At 42.9% G+C, this 26,846-nt stretch overlaps 1 protein-coding gene and 1 non-coding gene across 5 annotated transcripts in view; both read right to left on the reverse strand.

The window, feature by feature from the left end:
* The window catches only part of ABCA1 (ATP binding cassette subfamily A member 1), a 122,141-nt gene that overhangs the window by 83,831 nt on the left and 11,464 nt on the right, over nt 1-26,846 (reverse strand). For all 4 annotated transcript variants that reach the window (XM_019734159.2, XM_074330781.1, XM_019734160.2 and 1 more), the window contains exons 2-5: nt 18,603-18,743; nt 7,743-7,836; nt 3,873-4,014; nt 2,497-2,612 (exon numbers count right to left, since the gene is read on the reverse strand). In XM_019734159.2, the coding sequence (XP_019589718.1) occupies nt 2,497-2,612; nt 3,873-4,014; nt 7,743-7,836; nt 18,603-18,668 (418 nt within the window). In that variant the 5' untranslated portion in view covers nt 18,669-18,743. The remainder of the gene's footprint in view (nt 1-2,496; nt 2,613-3,872; nt 4,015-7,742; nt 7,837-18,602; nt 18,744-26,846) is intronic.
* LOC141571431 (small nucleolar RNA SNORD67) lies at nt 4,652-4,753 on the reverse strand. Its single transcript, XR_012496174.1, has one exon. It is a non-coding gene; the product is annotated as a small nucleolar RNA SNORD67 (small nucleolar RNA).

Here is a 26,846-nt window from a genome sequence, read left to right on the forward strand (position 1 = left end):
TAAATAAATAAATAAATAAAATAAATAAATAATGAGACCTGTCTTTACGTAGCTCAAGGGAAAAAGAATTAGCCTCATTTTCAAAAAGGTATAGCAGCGTAGTGGATATTTTCTGATACCGAAAGCTGTCAACACCCAAAATGAGCTGCCGTGTGAGAGGCAGGGGCCCATCGCAGGAAGTGGGTGTCTGAGAGAGAAGGCTGATGAGGGCTGGGCTTTGCACCAAGGATCCCTGCAGTCCTGAGGGTGACACTGCAAGAGAGCTAACTCAGCACAGGTGTCTAAGTCAGGTCCTACTCTGACACACCCCAGCCTCTGATCCTCTCCCCAATCTAGAGTGCTAGTCAAATTCAGCAAAAAGTGACTGACTGGCTTCATCTGGGAAGAAGCAGCGTTTCCTGTATTCCCTCTAGACTGAGGCCTGGCTCTCTGCTGCAAGGCAGGCAAAGAAAGGAGAAAGCAATTTAAGAAGTAGCCGCAGGGCAGAAAAGGGAACCGATTGGGTGAACGGACAGATAATCACGGATATAATACAATCAAATTCGGAGGAGACCTTCTCTCTTCAGAGCTGTGCAGAGGAAGTTTTTTGAATGCAGTTTTGGTTTCTCTTCTCCACCCGAACTCCACCCGCCATTTGCTCAAAGAAGAAAAATTGCTGCGTGTCTAACGAAGCCCCTACTAAGGTCTGAAACTGTGTTTAACACCTCATCCCCAACGGCCAGTCTACTTCTCCAGCCATGAAGTTGAGAGCAGAAGAGCAAGGCCAGGTGCTCAGAAATGCATCACTGACACATAAGGAAAATATTGGCTCCCATTTGTTGAACACATACTATGTGCCAGGCACTGTTAGATTTTATATTTTACATTTAGGTAAAATGTAATTACCTATTATAATATAGCTGAGGAAATTAAGGCTCAGAAAGGTTAAATGGCTTGGCCAAAATGTCATCACTCCAAAATGATCACAGCTCATGTTCACTAAATGCTTCCTATGTGCCAGATGCTGTTTTTAAGCAATTAAATGTTTTATCTCATTTATTCCTCACAGCAGCCCTATGAGATAGGTTCTCCTATTGTCCCCATTTTATAGATGAGAAGAGTGGCCCAAAAGGGCCTACATGACTTATTCCCAAAGTCACAAAACTACAAGGTAATGTATCCTAACACTCTTTCCTCTTTCCTCTGGGCCACGCTGACATTGTAGAAGAAATCACCCTAGCTCTGCCTCTGGTCTACCAGGCAGGGGCCCTCCAGTAGATCAGGAAGGACTAATACGCTTTGAGCAGTGTCCTCTCTGTGTCCTGCACTGGGACAGACACATGTGTGCAGGGGCTTACAGAGAGCAAGGAAACAGTATCCGGATGGCCTGGCCATGCAGCCAGGAGTGGTCCAGCTGGGGGGCCCCTCAAAGCTGAGCCAGAAGCCAAAGCACAGTCACACCTCTCTCTGATGTGAAGTGACACTTCCTCTGTGTCCACACCTCCACACACCGCTTTGCTTCCTTTTGTCATCAGGTCCCCCACTGCCCACTGCCTCTTTTCCTGACCCAAGAAAAACCTCCAAACCAAGTCTGGTTTAAACTCGAACACTTTACACCATTTCTCCTTTTGCCAAGCGGATCAGAATCTGGGAGGTCTTTCAAGCTAAGGCCAGCCCATTCCATCCCTCCTGGAATACCAGACTAAGTAAAAAGTATATTCCTGGAGTAGTGGCAGCAGCTGGCCCATGATGGGGAGTAATTTACCACTGATGTTATTTAGAACTGGTGCACGGTGATGATGAAAAGTAGACCAACTTTCAGTATGCATCGTTATTGCTTTTAAATTCTCTATAGACCGTGCACACCATCATTGCATGCACGCAGGGACTGCTCCCACATGCCCTGTCCCCTTGGTAGGCCACTGCCTGGGCGGCTGCTCCAGAAGTTCTGCAGCCAGTGCCTCAGTCAGCAAACTATCTGCTCCTCAGACACTTCCTTAGTGTCATGCAATAAACTGCCTGGGCACTTATCAAATTAAAGATAAAGATTTCGCTTTTTAAAGATCAGAGTTCAAATGTCGATCAGACTAAATCAAATGACTAGGGGAAAGATGAGTTACAGTCTCCTTTCAGGAATAAATGCTTACTTTCACTTATCCATATCAAGGTGCAATTTTAATTGCTCTTATATGACAGAAGTATCCCTTGTCTATAAATTTGCCCATTCATGGCAACCACATGGCCAACTCCAAAGAAATGAAGTTGGAAAGCACCCTGCACCCCCAGACTGTCTTAACACCAGGCCTGTGCCAGTCTCTCGCTAAAGGAGGCCAGCACACTCACTCACGGTCTCCCAACACCTCCTGCAGAGAGGCCTTACATACAGCCTAGCCACTGAGGAGAAAACCCAGTAGGAAGAGCTAACAGGGACAAGCACCAGGTGGCCTGGGATCCTGTCTTTCCCTGGTGCAGGTCAATTGCCAATGACAAACCGATACACAGAAGGCTGCTGCTTACGTGAGCGGTACTGCATCTTCTGTAACGTTCTCAGAACTTTGTGGATGTTTTTCATGCTGCTGTCTTTCTGGCTATACAAGAGAAGCCGCTGAGCATCTGAGAACAGGCGAGACACACTGCAGGGGGTACAAGAAGAGCGGAAAAGCTCTGGTCAGTCCAGCTGCCTCTCTCACTTGAACCAAGTGCCTGCCCCAGCCTGGCTGCCAGGTCCTCCACTCCTTCTGCTCCCCACACCCAGCCTCACTGATTCCCCAGATTTCCAACCTCCCACCCACCACCCCTGCCCCAACTGCTCTTCCCCAGGTGTCCGCACAAGCAAATCACACCCCCCGCTTCAAGGCCCATCCCATGTGCCTCCTCTCCAGGAAGCCCACACACACACACACACACACACACACACGCACTCCCCTCCCCGCCCCGCCCCCCCAGGGCCGACTTTTCCATGAGACACAGTAGGCACAGTGCCTAGGGTTCAGGATACTCTTAAAATCAGAAAGAATATGTATAATGATGAATCCAGCCTGGGTTATATTCATCTTTAGATCAACACACTCATAAAATTTTCAATATTTTTGCATGGAAGAGAGGGCCCACGAAAGCAACAAAGCCTAAAGTCCATGAACATTTTAATGTGGCCCTGCCTCCCCAGCTGCAGCTTGCTCAGAACTGTCTTGATAAATCTTCTACAGTCCTTCGTCCATCCTAAATCATGCCATGGTTCTGTGCGTTCCAAGAAATCTTCAATGGCTCATTCGGCAAACACTTACTAAGCCCATATGTCTCTGGTGTTGAAGTCAGGAGCCAGGAATACAAACGGTAAGAAAGTGGCATCCTGGCCCTCCGGGAGCTCACACCCAGGGAAGAGACAGACCAGACAGTGGGACAGTGCAGTGTGAAAGATGCCGGCTGAGTAAGAGAGGTGATCTGTGAACAGAAAGGACCAAATTCCCCCGGCCTTGGCTGTGAGCTCCTTGAGGGCAGGCCCCTTCCTACTCACATCTCTCTACCTACCCCTCCCCCAGCTCCCAGGCCAGCTGGTTCAGATGCACAGTGAATGTCTTTTACACGAGTGGGCTAAGTGACAGATGAAGAAGGTGTGCTGTGTCTCCCTCCTCAACTTACCAACCAGTCTTTGCCCCCCGCCCCCCCAGCCACACGACTTTTAGCTACACATCGTTACTCCTAAAATACACCAAAGGTAGGTCTTAAATCCTGGCAGCAATTCTCCCTGCCTGCATTTTGCACACTTTATCACACAAATCTTTACAAAAGCAACTCCACTCAAATCCAACCATTCAAAATTCTCCAGAGGTTGAGAAGGGAAGGAAAAGTATTAACCAGCAAGTTTGGGAAAGAAAACATGATCTGGTACTTACATGGATTTGTTAAAGTTTCCGACAACCCCAGGAGCCTCACCAGGAGTCGGATAACGGAAACACGGGTTATTGGCATTACAGATAATCCCCTGAATCCACGGAAGAGTTCCTGCAGAGGGCATGGCTTTGTTTGGAAAGTGGCCTGTTGACATCCAGGAGAAGAAAAATGCAGGAGAAACATTAATTCTCTGAAGCAATGTTGGGACCTGATCTTTATCTCTATTGGTTCCACCCATACATTCTCCATCCCAAAGCTGTCTGTCCCATCCCCCATATCCCAGAGACCGGCCACTTCTGACTAATCCGACCATGAGTTGGAAAATTGGCATCAGATAGCTATTCTTAATCTACCTGACAGCATCTGTAGAATGGGATTCATGACACAAACCTTGGAGCAGTGGTGAGAGGGGTAAATCAGACCATATACAGAGAGGGCCTGGCCTGTAGCTAGTACTTAACCATCTTCCGTTCATCACCACCCACCTCACCTTTCAGAGACACAGAGGGGCCCTGGGGATAATCCAACTCCTTCACATTCTAAAGCGGAAACCATGGCAAGATAAGGTGGTAGGTGGAGAACACAGGGAATCAGTGGGCAGGGCTGGGAGTAGACGCACATTTCCATGATCTCAATCCATGTCCCTTCCCTTTGGCCCCCTGTATACCTGGAGCCCTGTCCGATCCCCTTTGTGCTGTCCTCTGTTGGCCAAACCTGTTAGTTCAACCTCCTATGCCAGCTCACAAGCTCCTCAAAGGCATCGAATCAGCTTGCTGCTAACTTGGAGTCAGATGTCACCTGTGAAGCTACATTTGTCCTCGTTGCTATTATCACGCATCGAAACAATGAGCCCCATTCAACAGTGCATCTCCTCACCCTCCTTTTCCTTCACTATGGAGGAGCTTCTGACAAACAGCATGATGGGGTGTATTTGGCGGGTCTTAGGCGTCACAGGCACAGTACGGTTTGTGGCAGTCTGTCATGGGCGCTGCTTATGCGGAACAAGAAAATGTGCCCTGGAACAAGAGCTCTTAATTGGAGGACCAAGCATGTGTGAATTCCTTAGGACAGAAAGGCCACGGCTCCAGCTTTCATCATATTCTCAGGGTTATCTGTGACCCCAAAGAGGTAACAACCATTGAGAACCCCAGCTCTAGGTGGCAAAGAGCCGTGTAGCTTCACAGGCTTTGGGGTGAGACCAACTGCAATTCATATCCAGTCCCTGCAACACGCTGAACAGTGACTTTGGCCAAGTCCCTGAACCTCTAACCCTCAGTTTCCTCATCTGCAAAATGAGGATAAACATACAACCTCCTTCACAGAGCTGCGGGAAGTATTCCATGAGTTCTTACAGGCAAAGCACGTAGCAGAGTGCCTGGCACGATGTCAATGCTGAGTGAATGGGCCTGGTAGGATTATTGAGGCACTGGGGTCGGAGCCTACAACAGTATTTACTCCACAACAGTCCCGTGGAAACACTCCTTCCATCGCACAACTACCACCTTCCTTCATTTTACCATTTTCACGCAAATGTACTCACAGAGTGTCCCCAGAAGCTAACCCATAGCTAGGACCTGCTACACTGCATTTCCATTTTGGGGCCCTTCTAGCTGTCTTTTTCCTTCCATCCGTATTCCAACCAGAGAGGCAACATCCAAAGCAAGGATGTAACAAGATCTGATCACTGTGGCCACGCTGAAGGGACTCTGGCCTTTTGAACATTTACTTAGTTAACCTCCTTATCTCCCTGTTAATAGTTCAAGGAAAACCAAACAAGGTCCCTTGCCTAAGTCAGCTGCTCCTCAGGCAGGGGAGATTTATGTAACCCAACCAAGTACTCGAAGGATCAAGGGAGTCTCCCCTTTGACCTCCCAGAGATAGTGGTACCAAGGACAGGGTGGTGTTGGTACAGGCAATACAGGGCAATCAATGGAAGGGGAAGGTATTCAAGGCTATACCTTGGTGGGTGAAGCAAAGACCCTTCCCTGTATGTTGAGTCCCATCTTATTTGCAAACAAAAGCAGCAAGAGGACTTAGCACTGAGTGCACAGGATGACAATCAAGTAGCATAATGGACTCCCCGGACCCAGGGAAGTAATTAGGACCTTGATGGTTCTGGGTCAAACTGCAAAAGATTTACTGGGAAGAATTCCAGAGCAATCCTTTGCTTCCAGAGATGAGCTACCTCTGCAAGATTCACCTTAGCCCTCTCCCTTCTGGCTAGGTCCCTAGAAGGTGGTGAGAACAGAAGGTAAGGTTGCAAGAAGTGCATAGATGGAAGGCACAAGTCGTATCTTCCTTCTATATGCATAGGAATTCCATAACATTTCTGAGACACTATGGCCTAGATTTAGTGGGCTCTGGGTTCAAATTAATAACTTGACAAAGATCACAACCTCAGCAAATGCCAGAGCCCAGATTCAAACAAACTCCAATTTGTCTGATCCAAAGTCTGCCAATTTCTACTGCACCATCTTGCCTGCTTGTGACCATTCTAGAGAGAAAATAGCTGAGCAGATGAAAAGGCCTAGTTTTCCCTAAAATGTGCATTTCAGTGGGACTTAAGGTAATGCTTAAATAAAATCAAATATGCATTTGCTCATCAATCTGTGGGATTCCAAAAGAGAAAGCAGAATTACCTCCCAGGCTCACAAATTGGGTGTATATTTCATTTTATGTTCTTTTCTTTTTTGAGGAAATCTGAAAATCTGGTAGAATATTCTTTAGGTTTTGTGGGGGTTTTAAAAACTTGAATATATGTATATATATGTATATAATGTGTACTAGCAAATTAGCAGTTATGTGCCATGAGAGAGACAGGACCAGACCAAGAACACAACTAAAGGTGACCCTAGTCCCATTCCTTTCCTATCCTGCAAGCCTATGGGGCTGGCAGGGTGTGGGTAGAACTAGTTAATGGTCGGATAAGGTACAAGGGCAACAGAACAAAGGTTCCACCTAAACCCCCTACATAAATGCTGATCATTTAGACTGGGACCCATTTCTGCAGTGTCAATCCATCCCGCAAGCCCGGCCAAGAGAGAAAGACGTGATTGTAGGATAACACTCATGATAAACATATAGTGTAGGTATATTGCTCCTTTTCATAATGATGATAAAACGCAGGTACCAAGAACCAAGTCACTTACCCAAGGTGATATATATACCTAGTAAGTTTTGAAGGCAGGATTCAAACGCAAGTAACCTGACATCTAGAGCTTGTGTTCTTGGCCACTACTGTATTTTCTACACTCACTGTAAAGACCATCATCAAAACACAGGATTGGAAGTCAGATAACTTGAGCTTTATTTCATCTCTGTCACTTATTAAATGTGTGACCTTGGGCAAGTCCCTGAACTTCTCTGAGCCCCAATTTATCTATCAAGCAAATGATAACAATAATAAAGTCCATTTTACAAGGTTGTTATGAGACTCAAATGACCATTAGTCCATCTGAGAAGTTCTACACAAATGCTACTTAAAATTATGTGTTCGATGATTTGCAACTGTGTAGTAAAGCATATGCAGAAGATGGACAGGGACCAGATGACAATGGTGTTGAGACACTACCTTCAGGGGCTTTTTTAATCACCACTTTCTAAACTATCAGTAAGGTTATTTGACTTTCGTGATTTAGAATGTGTGACAGATGTTGGCTATTATAATTATTATTATCGCCATTCACTAAGACGGAAAATAGTTTCCTGAATTCATGCCTTATCAAAAAATCGGAAGTCTAGCTTTTCTGTTCCAAACCATTCACAATGTTTCCTAAAGATCGCATCTAGGGAAAGGTCAAATTTAGCCCATGCCCATTGTCTGGATTTCACTTGCCAGGGGGGAGTCTCAAGCAGGATGCTCAGATACTCACATTCATGTTGTTCATAGGGTGGGTAGCTCAGCCGAACGGAGATGAGGATCAGGAAGATAAATAGAGGCCAGGCCACTTCCAGCAACAGCTGACACTGAGTGGGAAATAAGACAGAACACTGTGAATTTAAATAATAACTTGGATGCTCAATGCTACTAGGCTTTGGGAAATCTACAGGAAAGTTAACTAAGCAATTGGTGAACTTCTCCAGTCTCTCCCACCACTCTCTAAGTTTTCATAACACTGAATTGTTTGCAGTTTTCACAGTGTAACACACTATTCTGTACCTCTGTATTTTCCTTAAGAAAGGGAAGATGCTTCCCATCCTGCTTCATCTGTCTTCTGCTCCTTCTTCAAGACTCAACCGGGTATAATTTCCTTTACTAAAATCTCAGGCTAAGCTAGAAGCCCTTCTCCTAGGCTCCCACCTGAAATCGTCTGTGTCTATCCCTGGCTTCTTTACTGCAATATGAGCACCCTGAAGGCAAGCGCTGGGTCCAGTCATCTTTGCTTCCCTGGCCTCATTGGAGTTCCAGGGACATAATGACCATTTGTTGAAAGGGGAAGGCCAGGGCAACCTGCTGTGCTTAATACACACCACCTCTGCTCCTTTAAATGCACACAAAGTTGCACCCCATGGGGCTGAGAAGAGGGTTCCAAAGACCAACAGAAATTCACACACAGTTCCATCTTGACCTCCATGCACCCCAGACTGAAAAGAGCTGGGAAGAATGCAAAGTTCTTCCCCATCCATTAAGGTCTGGTCAACATCTTCTCCAGTGGGTTAAAAGATCATTAAATTTAGAAGTAAGCATGATCCAATGGTTAAACCAATTCTCTAAAGGAAAACCCTGCTTCAATAAGTTACCAAGGGAAAAATAAGCACAAGGTCAGGATGGAAATCATTAGACATAATTTAATTGAAACAGTGGTGTTCAAACAATTACAGATGCTCATTGGCTTATGACACGGTTATGTCCCAATAAATCCACCATAAGTTGAAAATACTGCAAGTCGAAAATACATTTACTACACCTAACCTACTGATCATCATAGCTTAGCCTAGCCTGTCTTAAACAAACATGCTCAGAACACTTACATTACCCTACAGCAAAATCATCTCACACAGTGACTACCCTATAGATTATCGGTTGTTTAACCTCCTGATCGTGTGCCTGACTGGGAGCTGCAGCTCACTGCTGTAGCACAGAATCACAAAAGAGTATCATACCCGTATGCGAGCCCAGGAAAAGATCAAAATTCAAAGCACAGTGTTTACTGAATTGGTAATCACTTTTGCACCACAAAAAAGTGTAAGTTGAATCATCGTAAATCGAGGACCATCTGTAAGGACACTGCCTGATCTCTCACCTCTTTCTTCTTTTTATTTCTAGACTTTGAAGTTCTAATTAGGCTAAACACCAAAGAGCCCAAAAGAGTCATGGGGCGTTGTGGTTAAGAATAATTAGAACTGTGGCTTCAGAGCCATAAAGCCAAGAGAACACTGGTATGAAATTCCCCCTTTTAACAGAAGTTTTTTTCTTGATCCTCAAGTCCATATATTTTTATTGTAGAATATGTGAAATTTAAAAAATACAGCAAAGTAGAAAAAAATGAAATATAAATCACCCTTATTCCTACTTCCCAGGGAGAATGACTAGTAAATCGAGCTAACAATGGTTCTCTGTTAATACTTTGTGTCTTTTTTTTTCTATGCATACAGAAATAATATTTCTTCTCTACAAAATTGAGATTATACAGCATATGTAGTTTTGTATTTTCCTTTTTCATTTAACATCTCACTGGGAGTGTTTTCCAATGATATAAAATATTCTCTTAAAGTATGTATTTTAATGGCCACTTAATATTCCACACTATGAATGGATCATAATTAATTAAACTTTTCTGATATTGCTGGTGCTTCAGATTGCTTTCGGGTTTATGTTTATTATTTGTTATTGGATTTTTGGTATTTTAAACAACCCATTTTTAATTTCCAAAGACCTCTGATATGGTTCCACATTAACCTTTTTTTTTAAATCTTCTTTTTGGAAGGAAATACAAAGATGATAACAGTGGATGTCCAGGGGTGATAAGAAAATGGGTGATTTTTAAAAATACTTTCCTGTGTTTCCTAAATTTTCCATAAATGAAACAAACAAACAAAACAACCCACCATTACCATATAACTATGAAGAAGCACACCAGGGGGGAAAAAGACAAACGGGTCCCTCTTTGGAAGAAGGCATGCTGTCAATGGGATCTCCAAGACCAAAGATGGGGCTCATCTTGTGTCTATAAATATTCCCAAAGAGGCAACACACACTGACATCGCCAAGCTTTCAAAGGACATTGGGCCTCTTCTGCCAGCTGAGTGGGAAGTCCCTCCTCAGGATTCTCCAAGCATCTTGTGCCTTTATCAGCACTTGGCACAGCAAGGGTCCTATTTATGTGGGAGCGTCTCCCTTTGTGTCACTTTCTTCTCACTAAGGCTACCACATGATAAGGGCTTAAAAAAATGTTTGTTGAGTAAGAGAATGAACTAAAGTTTATAAAATAATGAAGATGGAAATATAAATCTGTTGAGCCCTTTGGGAAAGCAATTTTGCCATATGTATTCCAAAGACATGTTTATCCCTTTTGACCAAGTAATATTCCCGGGAATACATCCTATGGATGTAAATTTAAAATATCAAAAAGCTAAATATATGAAATTATTCGTTCATTGAAACACTATCGCTGGAAAATACTGGAAACAACTTAATTAAACAGCAGTAGGGAAATGATTAAGTGATGGTATATCTACTCAACAATATAGTATGCAGTCATTCCAACAACGTTGATGAAACACAGACACTATCAACAATATAATACTAAGTACAAAAAGCAGAACACAAAATTGTATCCATTTCAAGCTTATAGCTAAATAAAATCACAAATATTGACAGACAGGAATAAAACTTGTTAAAAATGACATAACTGTATGACTTCAGAGAAAAATAATAAACTCAGAAAAAAAATTAAATGAAGAGCATGAGTAAGAAAAATAGTCATCAACCTCGAAGCTCTGAAGCTACCATTTATAATTTTAGGATAAATAGTAGCTACCATTTATTTAAAGTCCAATATGTAGCAGGCACGTTATATATGGATTATTTCATTTAATCCTTAGAAAAACCTGTGATGTAGGAACCATTGTTGTCTCCACTTTATATGTGGCAAGGCTAAAGGTCAAGGAAGGGTAACCCTAGAGCTAGTCAGCAGCATAGGTGAGATTAGCAGCCAGTTCTGTCCAACCCCAGAGGCCACATGAAATTCTATTTGACACAGCAAGTGGCACAGGTGGGAAATGATTCCACTAGAATGGCATGGTCAAACACCAGCAACAGGTTCCATACAGGTAAAGTGAATTCATGGCCTATAGATTTATTATAGTTACAGCTAATACGGAGCCCCTATTATGTACCAGAGCTTTTTACACTTCTCATCTCTAATATTTAATTCTCACAATAACCCTGTGAGGTAGGTTGTACCATTACCATTTTAGAAGAAACTAAGGTTCAAACAGGTTATGAGCCATGGCCTGGTAAGGGAGCCCATCAGCATTGGAACCCAGATCTACTGACCCCTAACTCTGCACGTTTGCATCCATCATGCTGCCTCTCACAGAGCCATGTTTGGCACATAAATCTTTTAAGATGACCAATTCTATCACTCACCCGCCCTGCTGAGCGCCGATCTGACCCAATGAATCAAACCTATGTCCCTGGACATCTCTGCAGCCCCCACATTTAGGACCCTTTAGGGCAGCAGATGCTCAAAATATGTTCGTTGATTGAAAAAAAAAAATGAATGCGTCTTGCCCATGGCACTGATATTAAAGGGCACAAAGAAAATCTTACTAGTCTTTTACGACTTCTGAAACCAGTGAGCGTAAAGCAGATCAGGGAAAGAGCTAAGAAAAATGCTAACAATAATGGGGTTAACACTTCAATAGGTTTTACTACATACCAATGTTCCAAGCGCTTTACATGTATTAACTCATTTAATCTCCAAACACCATTAGTGCTATCATTATACTCATTTAACGGACGAGAAAACCAAGCCTCAAAGAGTTAATAAATCGCTCAAGGTTATACAGTTGGTAAATGGCAGAGCCAAGATTCAAAGCCAGTCCCATTCAAGGGTCCCTGCTCTTAGCCACTAAGCACAGCAACCTCCTTATGCCCCGTGCCCTGTCCCTAGAGTATCTAGATTCTGAATAATATACCCTAATGCATCTTTTGGAGGAAAACTTGATATGAGACCCGGTCTTATTTTCGGGGAAACATGGTACCCTGAAAATAAGCCCTAGCTGGACAGTCAGCGCTAATGAGTCTTCTGGAGCAAGAATTAACATAAGACCAGGTATTATATTATATTGTATTGCATTATATTATATTAAAGACCCGGTCTTATAGTAAAATAAGACTGGGTCTTATATTAATTTTTGCTCTTAATATAGAGAAACACTGTTTTCAAAAGGTGTTTCACCAAAATCAGGTGCCTTCTTTCAGCATTGGGTATTAAAATAATAAATCTGATGTTTAACTGAATTGCTACAATGAGCTGCTGTGGGGAGCAGCAAAGCATCCCTTTGTACCTTCCTTCTCATTATTCCTCAGCTATAATGTGCAGATAATCTAAGTATTAGGTTGGTGCAAAAGTAATCGCGGTTGTCGCAATTATTTTTAACCTTTCAATACCTCTAGAGGTAGGTTTTTCAATAGTAGCACTATTGACATTCTGGGCAGATAACAGTTGTGGGGGACCCCTCCTACAGACTGTAGAATGTTTACCACATTCCTGGCCTCTACCCACTAGATACCAGCAGCACCAACTAACCCCCACCCCCAGGACAGTGACAACAAAAAACGTCTCCATTCCTTACCAAATGTTCCTGGGGCGTTAAAATAGAGCTAGGATACTTTGTAGAACTTGATAAGCTAATAAGATTCAATGGGTAAAAGAAATAGATGAAATTATCAAAGAATATTCTGAGAGGCAAAAAAAGAACAAAAAAGTGGGGACAGTGAGTTCCCCCACATCTCAGAATGTTCAAAGGGAACAGCACGCTCTGGACTATAGCAGCAAGAAAATAAAAAATACTTATCAAATGGCCAAATCCATAATCCCAAAATAGCTCCCTACACAGATAAGATTTTGTTAAATGCTCCAGAAATAACTAGAAAACGAACAACTGTTTAATAAAAGCCGCTGGGATGACATGATATCAATGCAAAGAAAAATTAATTTGAGACCCATTCCTGCTACCATATACTTCAGTTAGGTCTGCGCAAATTAAAGTAAAATCTTCAGAATCAAATCAGAGAAATGCTAGAAGAAAACACAACTTTTAAAACCAGGCCTGCCCTCCCAGAACTATACAGCCTCATGCACTGATGGTAGTTTTGTTAATTGGTTTGATCCTTTGGAAGGACATCTGGCCATAGACTTCAAGGGCTATTTCCCTTTGACCTAATAATCCTACTCCCGAGATTTTGGCTTAAGGAAGTAATAACAAAAATAAGAAAAGGCTAGATATATAAAATCTTTATAACTATTTATAACACAAACACTGGAAACAATCTAAATGCTGGCAGTAGAATATAAACTTGTAAAATAAAAACTGAGTTGATGGATTACTATAAAGCTACCAGGAATGTCAATGGAATCATCCCGGGGGAGATTTGGGGCCAAAAGATCCAGCCCTTCCTCTCACTACCTTACTAACCTACAATTCTTTCTTCACCTGTGAAGCAGGAACTGTATTGCATACCTCTCAGAACTGCTATGAAAATCAAGATAATGGATAAAAAACTACTTTCAAAACTACGAAACACAGCCTACACACCAAGGATCACTACTATAAATATGAAGATTATTTGGAAATAAGGGAACATACACACCAAATAACATGAAAGGAAAGAAGGAAACAGAGCATCAAATGGTATATATGTTTATATAAAATAACTACAATTGTCTCCTTGGGCTACTGTCACTCAAGTCCCCTCAGTGACAAGGACCACACACAAGCTGACCCTGGTGATCATGGCCCGTCTACCCTTCCCCAGCTGCAAAGCCCTGTGTGATCTGGCCCTGCCGATTCCCAGCTCATTCTCAGCCAGGCTTCATTTGCTCCACCAGTGCCACTGGCTTTTCGGTTCTTTGATTCAGGAACATGCATTAGGCCCCATGGCCTTCACATCCTGTATCTATGCCTGGAATACCGTGCCCCTGACCCCTGGGCTTCTGACATTCCCCTGGCTAACGGCTGCTGGAACTTCAGGGCTCTCCCTTCATGACCTTCCAGTCTAAACTAAGTCCCTGTCCACAGCATGGTAGTATCTAACACAGTACCATTATTTGCTTTTTTTCATAATTTATCACAGTTTGCTGTTATATTTTTACCTGTGTGGTAATATCTGCTCCCCTCACTACACTGTAAGTTCTATAAGGGCAGGGGTCATGTCTGCCTGGTTCACTACTATAGACCCAGCTCACTGTCCCATATGTGGTAGATGCTCAATAAATATCTGCCCAAAGAAACAAAAACTGGCTATGAGTGCTAATATTCTTCATTCCACAGAAGGGGAAACTAAACGCTAGGAGAAATGAGTTTCCCTAAATCCAGTGGCATATAGTGGCCAAGCTGGAATTAGAATTGAATTAGAATTAGATAACAACTAGAATTATTAACTGGATTTGAACCATCATTGCCAGGACAGTGAAGAAATGTGTCAGGTGAAACTGGAAGTGGGGAGAGGATACGGAAGTTTTTCCATCACTCTGTAAAATTCTCTAATGGCTCTTAAACACTTTTATTTTTTATTTATTTGATAAATAAATATTTATTTATATATTCCTTGTCATTGAACAATCCCTAAATACTGACACGCTAATTTATGCAAAAAATAAAATTATCTATTTTCTCAACCACATGGCTAGTCAGATCTGAGAAAATATTTTAACAGGAAAGGCAAAAAAGAGGCCATATGGCCGCACTCTGTCCCATCTGTTCCATGGGGACCTTGGCCTCCAGCGCAGCCTAAAACCAGACGAAGATCCTGAAAACGCTGAACCTCCTTGCTCTTCCTGTCCCAAGCCCTGTTTGTGCTGAATGACTGCCACCCACACAAGTTGACTGTTACTTTGGACCCAAACTGAGCTTTGCACCCAACTTTCGCAACTCAATTTCAATGTATTCTTTGCCCAACAAGAAACGGAAAGCTAATCCTGGCAGATGGTCCCCATCAGTCTGCACCGGGGGGCACCAGACAGGCCCCCAGGAATCATCAGCAAACAAGGACACAGAGAAAAGGCAAACAGCCGCCTTTCAACAGGGTTGCCCTGCGCGCACGCACCGTTCAGCTCCCAGCCTTTACTTATTCTTGCTAATCTTCCTGGCAGCAGCACAGAAGGCCCTAGAGTGGGGAGCCTCCTTGAGACCTGAACTCAGATGTCCCACTTAACACATTTACCTCTCACTCGGCAAATACTGATCCCAGGTGCGAGGCCCTGGGGCCAAGCATGTACATTCCAGGATCTCAGAAGGGAAACGAGCGATGATTCTCCATATATTGTGGGCAAGAACGATCATGGAGCTGCTAACTTCTTCCCTGCCTAATGGCCAGGACTAGTTCTGACTATGTGAGCTAACAAAGTGGAATCAAACCCCTTAACAGGTTCCAATGTTAAATAATATAATCTAGAAATCCAAGCCACGTAGATTGGGAAATAACTACCAGTCAGAACCTAAGATCCAGGGACATTACACCTTTAGGGCAGATAAAGCAAAGCCTGCTAAAAAGGGTCTGTGCCTGCAGGGCCACCAGGAAATTGGTTCTGGTGCCACTTCCATGACCGACCCACTCTGCACCCCTACCCCTTGCCCCAAACCTCAGTCTGTCAACTGTATAAGAGGCAGGCTAGATCTTACCAGCTTTGATACTCTTAAGCATCTGCGACCTGAAATAAACCACCTTTCTTTCTGGCTCAGCAAAATACATTTCCTTTAGACATTAGAAGGGGAGGTAACAGGGACAAGCTAGCAGGCAGTGGTATATCATCTAAAAAAGCCCTTTGTGTCAGGATGCTGTAGCCCTACTTCCTCCTTCAACAGGAACTCGGCCACAAGACTACAAATTGCCTTTGAGTAAACCTGCCTATCTCGCTAATCTTAACTCTTTTAAAACCCATAAGCTAAACTGAGCAAGAAGCAACAAGCTCAAGACCAGTCTGGATGGCCCAACTCCACATCCTGGTTTAGGGCCCTATGCTCCCAATTCCATGGGGGACCTTGGGGAAAACCTTTCCCTGCTTTGTACTCAGTATTCTTATCTGTAACATGAAAGGCTTGGACTGAACTACCCTTGAGACCTCCTAAAATGATATGATTCTTTCCCCTCCTCACTGGCTAATGGACACACCACAGCAGAGACGCTGTCCCATCATGTGGGCTGCTGTCATCAGGAAAAGACAAGGCAGGAGACCTGGACCACACAGTAGCTAAGAAATGAGGAAGAGAGATGAACATAGAGGACCTGAGAACACCAGAATCTGGTAAGAGCCATAGAAGGCAGGAAGAAACGCGAAGAAGACAGCTAAGAAATGAGGATGAGAGATGAACATAGAGGACCTGAGAACACCAGAATCTGGTAAGAGCCGTAGAAGGCAGGAAGAAACGCGAAGAAGTCAGCTAAGAAATGAGGATGAGAGATGAACATAGAGGACCTGAGAACACCAGAATCTGGTAAGAGCCGTAGAAGGCAGGAAGAAACGCGAAGAAGTCAGCTAAGAAATGAGGATGAGAGATGAACATAGAGGACCTGAGAACACCAGAATCTGGTAAGAGACGTAGAAGGCAGAGAGAAACGCGAAGAAGTCAGAAACTTTAAGATCTTGAGACTGATGATAGAAAAATGATAACACTGAAAAGTAATGTGACATAGCAGTTTAGAGTAGTTTAGATGATCTGGATTTGAATACTACATGTGCTTCTGTGGACCTCAGATAAATTACTTAACCTCTCTCTGCGCTTCCCCAGGTATAGCAAGGAAATCACAGTACTTTGTAGGGTCATAAAAAGATTAATCGCGTTAATAGCGCTCTATTTAGCACCTAGCACATGGAAGCTCATTCTAAGTGTTTGCTTTTCTTATATATTAGGTTTTATATTTTACCATTGTTGTTATTATTGTTAATAAACAGATAGGATACGTAGAGTCTAGTCCCTACTCTCTCAGTAGTACCCTTGGGATTCAGGTCCCCTCTTCTAACATGAAGGACTAAACAAAATCTGTGTTTCTCAAACTAGAATCCGTGTGTGTGCGTGTGTTCTTGATGGATTATATATGAGGTCCCTGTGATAATTTTAAACATTTTGTGTTTTCATTTCAATGTTTATCTAAACGAACTTGAATAAACATACCTGGATTTTCTGAATGTCTACTTTATAACCAAGTTCTGGCAGAAGATTTCAAAGCCTAAGTTTATATTTGTGTTTGTGATTATGTTGGCACCAATATAATTGGTGACTAATGAGAAAGGAACAGATGCAGACACCATTTATGAATGATGAGACTGGACCAAATGAAAGCCAAATGACATCAAATGAAGGTCATTAGAAACATGGTTGGAGAATTGAATCCTTAGAACATAGTAACACAGAGTGTTTAAACTCAAAAGGATTGGCACCACACCATTCACTACCATATGACGTTACTACTTCTAATTTGGTTTCAGCTAAACAATGTCAGCTGTCTTACTAATTAAGGATGCTAATTTACATTGTATTGGTTTTGCAATTTTGTTTGCATTTAATTTGTAAGTATGTATGTGTCATATGATTGTATAATAGCACATACAATAAGAGGTTTGTATCTAGTTTCACATATGTACATATTTAAGCAACATTATAATAAAAAGAAATTTAGTGAACACAAAGGGACCTTGACATTTTTATTCTTTTAAAGAAGGTCCTAGCATTATTCTAGTTTAAGAAACACTAAATTATCTCCAAGGTCCCACACAGTTCTTTGAGTCTAAGAATGATGATAATTTTGGTTATAGGAATGTTAGGCATCATTAAGATAGCCAAGTGGGGGTGTAGGCTTGGACTTCAGGAAAAAAGGCAGGGCAAGAAACAGGGACTTAGAAGCCAACTACAGAGAGGGGCAGCTAAACCCAGAAGACTAGATGGGGTCCCTAGGGGAGTTCAGATATAGAAAAGCAAGTTGACCATGCCTTATAGCCCTCCCCTTCCTCTGTGGAAAAATACCATTCACCTGCACGCTAAAGACAATCTTCTCAGGATTACTCGAAAAATTACTGCCCCATTGGGGAAGTGAATGAACCAGGTCTTTGTTTTATATTCCTCCAGACTTGCAGTCAAAGCTGAGAGTTCACAATGACACTAAAAGATTCAGTCTCTGATCTCTAAAAGCTGGGCCATTATCTCGCTTCATTCCCACCCCCCAGGAATACAGGGGTCCGTGAGGTGCTCTTGGAGAGCCCCCGAGCTGCAGGAAAGGGAAAGGGTGGAATGGTCAGAGGCAATTCTGTGCCAGATTCCAGAGCTCAGAACTCATGCCTCGGCACTAGCACAAACCAAAGCTAACATTTTTGCCTGGTTGCAAATCTGCGCTCTAGGAGAAGTGATAGAGCCACATCAGGACCATGTAGTCCTGTGTCCACCGGGGCCACATTCACTCAATCACTTTGAGAGAAACCAAGAAGACTCCCTTTCCTCCCTCCTCCAATCCCCAACTCAAACCCATGAAGCAAAGCATGGGAGAATCACCCGGAGAAGCCCAAGCTTACTGTTTGTCTTCTTCTGAAAGTGAGGTTCTTCCACAGCAGCAATCTCAGCTGGGGCCAACAAGCCATGTTACCTCAGCTGGCTCGGAGCCTGTGGAGACAGTGGCCGGAGTGCACAGCAGGAATGCTGTGGCTGGTCATTAACTGCAAGATCAAACAGGAAGGAAGAGCGCTGTCAGTTACTGCTGCAAAACCACAGGACAGTGAGGGCTGTTACTCCAGCCCCCTCACCTGAGACCTCAAACATCCAAGTCTGCGTCATGACTGCTTCTCAACAGGTCATGAGTCCCCGACTTCCAGCCCCAGGGTTCTCCAGTAAACAGGGACGCTGGGGATTTTTTGGCAGCAACCTGGGAGCTAATTGTTATAATTCTAATCATTTTAGCTCCGTTTGGTGTCATCATTTGGGAATGAAACATACACCTGTGAAAACAGATTTACGTGAACAACCTTAGGTGGTCAAAACTCTGAGGTTGGAAATGGCATACCGGAAGCCCAGAGACCTGCCTCCCTCACATAAGATGTCAGCCATATTTATAAATTTTCCCTCGAAACTGAAGTAATTTATGCTATTCCTTGAAATTCTCTGCAGACTACATTTTCATCTGGCCAACAGTTGAATCAGTCAAATGACAAATGGCACCACGGAGAAAGCAGTTTCCCAATCTGGAAAGCCACAGTGTGTCTTTGATGATGACTAAACACCAAGGAAGTACTACCGACACCTGGCTCCCAGGTGACGAGGACAACCCCAGTGCTGTGTGTCTGTGGAAAGAAAACAACATCCCGTGGAGAAACAAGTCGGCTAAGGCCAGCGGAGAGCACCACCTGTAAAACTGACAAGCTCCCACTGTCTAGACATCTGCACACTCTGGCCTTGCTCCACCTGCACCTGCACGCGGGGCCGGCTGCTCCTTGTCAGGTGTCACAGGTGCCTCCTTGGAGGGTTGTTTTGCCATGCTCGGAGAAGGGGAGGTTCTTGTAAACAGGGGACACAACATTTTTGTGTGTCCCAACTGTCCACTCAACAGCTGTATTTATTTAGTGCTGGAATATTCCCAAGTAGTCGTACTAAAGTTAAAGTTGGGCAAAAGGCAGAAAAATGATAAGTGGAAGAGGCAGGGAGGGATACACAGGTTAAATCTAGGCCCTGCTGAAACCAGCTTTCCATCCAAAATGGCTCAGTTAATCATCGTGGCCTCTAGTGGAGTAGAGGTGGAAGCGGGAGATTAGGCGTGCGGAACAGACAGTGGACGGCGCTCAGTATGTAGTGACCACTGGTGGATACAAAACCAAGTAGCAGACTAAAAATCCCTGGGTCCAAACCGGATCTCAATGCAAAGGTCAACCTCTGGTAGGATTTTACTCTTTTGTTCCCCACCCCACAGTGACCTGGATTAAAAACGTCTAAAGAAGAAAAGAGAGCGGAGAGAATTTGCTGTATCTGAGAAGGAGGAATACCCCATTCAGTATGTATTCAAATTAATTCATTGACAATCCAACAAATCAGGAATTCCTCTGACATATTCAAGCCTTAGGATATATATATATATATATATATATATATATATATATATATATATATACACACACACACACACACACAGAGGGTGCCAAACAAATATATACACATTTTAAGAAAGGAAGGAAACTGTATTAAAGTTGTAAGACTCTATATATACCGATAACAAAAGATGAATACAAGTCATGTGTATACATTTTTTTGGTCACCCCCAGTACAGATATCATTTGCTCAGCAAATCTCTAGAAAGAGGTTTGCTGACTCTAAATCTGCCTGGTTGCAAATCTGCGCTCTATGGTAAGTGGTAGAGCCGTATCAGAACCACATAGTCCTGTGTCCACCACATTCATTCAGTCACTTTGAGAAAAACCAAGACAACTCCCTTTCCTGACACAGACCCCCTCAAAGGTTCTCACTCGAAAAAGAGGAAGAGTTAAACCCACACTGAGTCAGTTTGCAATTCACTGTCTCACGATAACTGGCCTCTGAACACTGACAGCCAGAATGTCATTAATGTTTGGAAACCCAAATTGTGGAGGCCAGGACTTGCGTTCCAGAAGCAGTGACATAAATAATTAGCTAGGTTTTTCTCAGGCAACAGCTGCTCTCCACAACTCACTTAGTTGATTTAGAAGTTACATGAATCTTTTCAGATTCCCAAGGTAACAATGAGGAGGTTGGAACACAGTTTGTTGATTTAAAAAGGAAAATGAACAGAAAGAGCCCAGACGTGAATCAACACCAGCTTCCCACCTAAGTGCCCTTGGCCACGGCTTTATGCTCCCTGTCCATTGATTTCCTCACTAGAAAATGGGGACAATAGCTACCTTGCATAATGTTCTAAAGATTAAATGAGATAATATACATAAGTTCTCAACACAGTATATGGCACATTATAGGTGCCAAAGAAATTAGTTCCCTTCTCCTACCTTATCTTTCTCTGTTCTATCGGCACAGAAATGGTTATATGCTGTGCAAACATTCTTTTCTATTCCATTATTTCTAGTAAATCCATTGTAGGTGTCTGGAAAGGGAGGAAAGGCAAAGTAGAAAGGACAAAATCTGAACAGACTACTGTTGGAGTCCCCAGGGCCAAACCAGAACATAGAACCAGAACCTCCCCTAAACCTGAGTGGAGACTCTCAGAGGAAGGGAAGACACACCTGTATAGAAGATTCGTGAAAAGAGAAAGGCCAGGAGGAGTTTTGAGGGAGAGTATTTTCCTAAAATTAGAGTTTCTGGGTCTCCCAATACAGGTTCTGACCCCAGGGACCCTCCAGGAGACAGGCAGACAAGGCGATCAAGAAGTAGCCCAGCACAGCAGTAAAAGGTTGTGCTCTGGCTTTGCTGGGTGCAAACACAAAGGCTTCTTGCCCCATTCCCCCACTCACCTTGGCATGGCCCTGGCTGCCTACAGAATTCCTTCCTCCCACCTCAAAACACAATGGTCACTGGGAGGAGCAATTCCGTCCAGAGAGGAGGGTTTGGCAAAGACCAAACCCCTCTGCACAGGTAACTGAAGCCAAAGGGACATTTCTACATCATTTTCCAAGGAAGTGAACAAACCAACCCAAACAAAAACGAAGGCAGTGCTACGTACTAGATTTCTCAATGTTGCAAAGCTGGTAGCACTCTCACTTTTGCCCTTCTGCACATTTCCAGTTACTAGCTGGAAAGGGTCCCACTCCACGGTCATTGCCAATCAACAGGCCATACTCATCTCACAGCAATCACTTCACTGGTCTCCCTGCCTCCAGCCTTGCCCCCCCTCATCCATTTATCACAGAGCAACCAAAGTTATTTGACTAAAACCAAATATCTAAATATGCCACTCCCCCACTTAAAACCCTCTGCCAGCTCCCCATCACCGTGAGGATGAAGTCTAATCTTCACTGCAGTTTACCTGGTGTCCCTGAGGCCTGCAGCTTCCTCTCTCACTGCTCCCCACCTCCCGATGCCCCAGACAACTACTTACGGGCTCTGAATGGGCCACACTCTCTCCTGTCACTGGAACTTCCCAGTGTGTCCCCTGTGCTGAAACACTGTCAGCCTGGCTAACTCTTCCTCAACCTTTAGTCTCCATTTAGCTGTCACTTGCTCAGGGTCCTTTCTGGATCACCTCCCCTGCACTGACCCCTCAGTTAGAGCCCCTCCCAGGTGCTCCCAGGGCAGCCTGTTTTCCCCTGCAGCATTTCTCCCACTTTCTGAGGCCGACCAGGGACCATTCCTGTTCCTTCCTAGCTGTTTTCCCCAGGATGAAAAATAGTACCTGGCATATAGTAAATGCTCAGGGAATGTTTGCTTAATTAATTAACTAAGAGGTGAACATGAGAAATAAGGTTTTAGAATATAAGGGTGGTGGCATTCCTGGGTCTGTGATAACCGATTTCTCAAGCTTGATTAACTAATTCAGGCAAATTGATTAACTAATTCAGTCCCCAGAGAGGGAACTGTATGTTCAGCAGACTTCCGTCATACACTTCTGAGGGCCACAAAGGACTGTGAGCTTCCCCGGGTGACTCCCGGGCATCCGGGAAAATGTAATTGAATCTACACCTCCTTCCCACAAACACCAGGTTTAGCTAAGCACGGAGCACGCCCTCCCAAGGCCAGTGGAGCCATGAAATCGACTTTTTACCAAGCTTCATGCTCATTTTTGGCCCATTGTTTAAAGAAATCTTCACTTCAAATGCCACTGATATTAAAAGTTACTCATATCTAGAGAATACAACAGACTGCTAAAACGTGACCTTCTAAAATACACAAAGTTGCCCAACATTATTAGTTGCAGAGAAATGCAAATTAAAACCACAATGAGATACCACTACACACCCACTACAACTACTAAATTTTTTTAAATTTTAAAGTGTTCGTGAGTATGTGAAGCAAGTGGCACTCTCATACACTAGTCGTGGAAATGTAAAATGGAACAGTAACTTTGCTAAACGGTTTGGCAGCTTCTTGTAAAGTTACACACAGACTGGTAACACAGCCCAACCATCCCATCCTAGGTACAACAGTCCCCTTATCCACAGGGGATATGTTCTAAAACCTCCAGTGGATGCCTGAAACCACAGCTAGCACTGAAGTTTTTTTCCTATATACACATAACTAATACAAAGCTTAATTTATAAATCAGTCACAGTAAGAGTTTAACAACAGTAACTAATAGTAAAGTAGAACAATTATAACAATATATTGTAGTAAAAGTTGTGTGAATGTGGTGCCATTAAGTAAAATAGGGGTTACTTGAATGTAAGCACTACAAAATGGTAACAATCAATCTGATATGAGAAGGCTACTGAGTGATTAACAGGTGGGGAACATATAAAGTATGGATACACTTGACAAAGGGATGATTCACGTCCTGGGCTCGACTGAGTGGGATGGTGTGAGATTTCATCATGCTACTCAGAATGCCATACAATTTAAAACTGATGAATTGTTGAGTTCTGGAAATTTCCATTTAATATTTTTGGACTGAGGGTTGACTACAGGTAACTGAAATCACAGAAAATGAAACCACAGATGGGTGGGGGGGGACTGCTGTATGCCAAAAGAAATGAGAGCATATGTTCCCACAACTGTACATTAATGTTTGTAGAAGTCTATACAGAATAGCCCAAACTGGAAACAACACAAATGTCCATCAACTAGCAAATAAATGAAAATGGAATACTAGTCCACAATAAAAAAAGGAACGAACTACTGATATATGCAACAGAACGGATGAATCTTAAAAGCCTTAAGCTAAGAGAAATAAGCAAGACACAGACAGACACACACACACACACACACACACACACACACACACTACATACTATATGACACCATTTATATTTCATTCTGCAAAGGTGAAAGAATGAGGACAGAAATCAGAGCAGCGGTGGCCCGTGGTTATGGCTGGGGGAGAGGACAGCCTGTGAAGGAGTACTGAGTGATGGAAATATTCTCTATTGTGATTTTGGCAGTGGTTCTACAACTATATACATTTATCAAAACTCATCACTTAAAAAGGATAAATTTAACTGTACATAAATTATACCTCAATAACCTGACTCCCCCCAAAAAAACACTTGCCTTCTATTATAATAACATTCTCTACAAGTCAAGTCATACTTTGAAAAACTAAGAACTGCATAATGTAAAAAGCTTGATTATTGTGTGATTCCCTAGGAAGGTGAATAGTGAATAAAATCTGTACCACCTATTCATTCAACAAACAACTGCAGCCTTAACTCTACAAGGCTCCCATTAGCCACAATATTTATTGAGTGCCTATTATATGCCAGGCACGGCTGTAGACACTGGAGATTCAGCAGTGAACAAAAGAAGCCACGTTTCTTTTCTCACGGAACTCCTATTCTAACAAGGGGGTGGACAAATAAGAGTGAGTTGTTAAGGTGGTGAGTGGTAGGAATCGCAAAGAAAAATAAAGCAGAGTACAGGGACAGAAAGTAATGAAGGGTGCGTAACTCCTTTCTGATGAAGCACCTTTGGGACAGTGAAATGAGAGGGTGAGCCATATGCTACTTGTAAAAAAGTCACTGAGTGACAGCTGAAATTGTGAATTCTGTTAACATTTCCCTAAACCAAAACCTGAAATGCCAGACAGAGATGCTGGTAAAAGACGAACAGATAGGTTCCCAGGAAGCTTGGTGTGAAGGCGGAAATGAGGACCCCAAGTCAGCACCTACCACACTGCCCCCCCTCCGCTTCCTCTGCCTCACCAAAACATTTGGCTTGTTTGAACTTCACATGTAAGTTTCCAAGAGAGACAATATATATACAGAAGAAAGGGGGAGAGAAAAAGAGGAAGACATGCTAAAAAGACAAGGTAGGAGGATTCCCCCCCGTCCCCCCCACCCCCCCATTTGGCAGAGCCAAAAGAAAAACAGGAACTACTACCCGTGACTGCCCTGTCTTTCCAGCATGTCTTCCTTAGATAAACGCTCAGCTCTAAAGCTAGAGGGTAGGGCCTCACGTGCTCCCAGTGTTGTTGCAAGAAGGAAAAAAAGCCAACTGACCCTTTTGTTACTGTACAAACTAACAGTTTCTAGGAACAGTGCAAACATATGCATTTTTTTCTTATTATATTTCCTTAGACATTAAATCTTGTTATATTAGAAGACAAGAAGAATTCTGTGGAATTTTGAAGACCCACTTTCTTCCTACACCTGCTCCAACCTTCTGGAGAAGCTGAAGCCTCTAAAAAGCAAGTGACTTGCCCAGAATCACACCCTAGCATTCGAGCTGGCCCCTGGGTTTCTCGGGAAATAATTTTTTCAACAATTTAGTTATATGCCTTTTCCCACTATGATATTTCTCCTACAATTCTGTTCTTCTGAACACATTTTTCTCATGAGTTCTATCTGAATAGGTTATACACTCAGCATGTGCAGCCAGCAACTAATTTTCATCCTTCAAAAAACAGTGATTTTATGACAGCTATTTCTCTCAACTTTAATAAGTGTGTGTGTGCGCACGCGCATCCTGCTTTGTTAGACAAATTTCCACATAGTTACCAGAAGTGAGATAGAAGCTCAAATGTCTGACAACGCCTATCAGTATCTCTCTTGATGAAACTGTTTCTACATGTCTTACATCAATAAACACCTAGCCAGTAACCTACAAGGCAGGAGGTAGAGTTAAAGCAGAATTTAACTATATCACATCATAAATTCAAAATGTGTTGGTACTAAAGCTCAACTGATTGCCTATTCATGAGATGTTGACACAAAAGCAAGAATGACAGATGTTTATGCATCTCATCTCCAGGGAGATGTGGATGGTCCGGTGGAATTAGGATGAAACCTGTAAGCCCAACAGAGCATGCTTGCTTTGGAAAAGGTTTGTTCTTTAATTGCTTCTTTGAGCTTATGTCTCTGGATCAGTCGCCACATTCCGGGAAAAGGCTAATGAGGTTACTGAAAGTCAGAAGACCAGGCTGGAACAGGCTCACTGCACCCATGACTGAAGACAGGACATGGTTGCTGGAGTGGTGGGAGGGGATTCTGAGTCATCTTGTGATTTCGCCCAGGCTGACTTATTAGCTTTATTAAACTTGAAGCTACTTTGACTGCCTCAGTTTAACTTTTCTAGTCTGCAGTTGCTATTGTACTCTCTACCCCTAAGACCATCCTTGCTAACCCTTAAATTCCACCCCCTCAGACTCTCCAACCATCCTGTAGACCAACAGGATCTATTTCAGTGAAACTGCCCTTAGTTGCCATTCGGCCCTTATAGGCCTGTAGAAAGACTCTGAGCTGGTACTGGTACTGTCACCCCTGAAATTTTGTTCTGCTCACACCGTAACATTTAAACACTCAAGTTTGAGGAGGCATAAGAAATCCTACAAGGATAAAATGAAGCCATTCTATCATTCTAGAAGAAAAAGAGGTTCTACTATCACACTACCCACTTAAATAATAACATAGATCCCGTGAATTTTATCAACGCCAACAATCTGTAACTTAGAGGGACTTTTTTGAAATTACCAAATGCATCATATTTACATAGTTATTAGTAGCAATAAGTCTATAAATAACTGCATACTCTTCTTTTACCCTGGAATTTTAATTCCCTGGACAAAACTATTTGCTAATAGCTAATTTTCAAATTGAGGGCCATGAGATGAATACATAAAATCTGAAAGCTAGAAGAGATCCATAAATACTGTACAAATCTATACACTTTGAGAAGCATAATTTCTCATGCTGTCAACA

The sequence above is a fragment of the Rhinolophus sinicus genome, linkage group LG04 (assembly GCF_036562045.2).
Source record: "Rhinolophus sinicus isolate RSC01 linkage group LG04, ASM3656204v1, whole genome shotgun sequence".
Taxonomy (NCBI): Eukaryota; Metazoa; Chordata; class Mammalia; order Chiroptera; family Rhinolophidae; genus Rhinolophus; species Rhinolophus sinicus.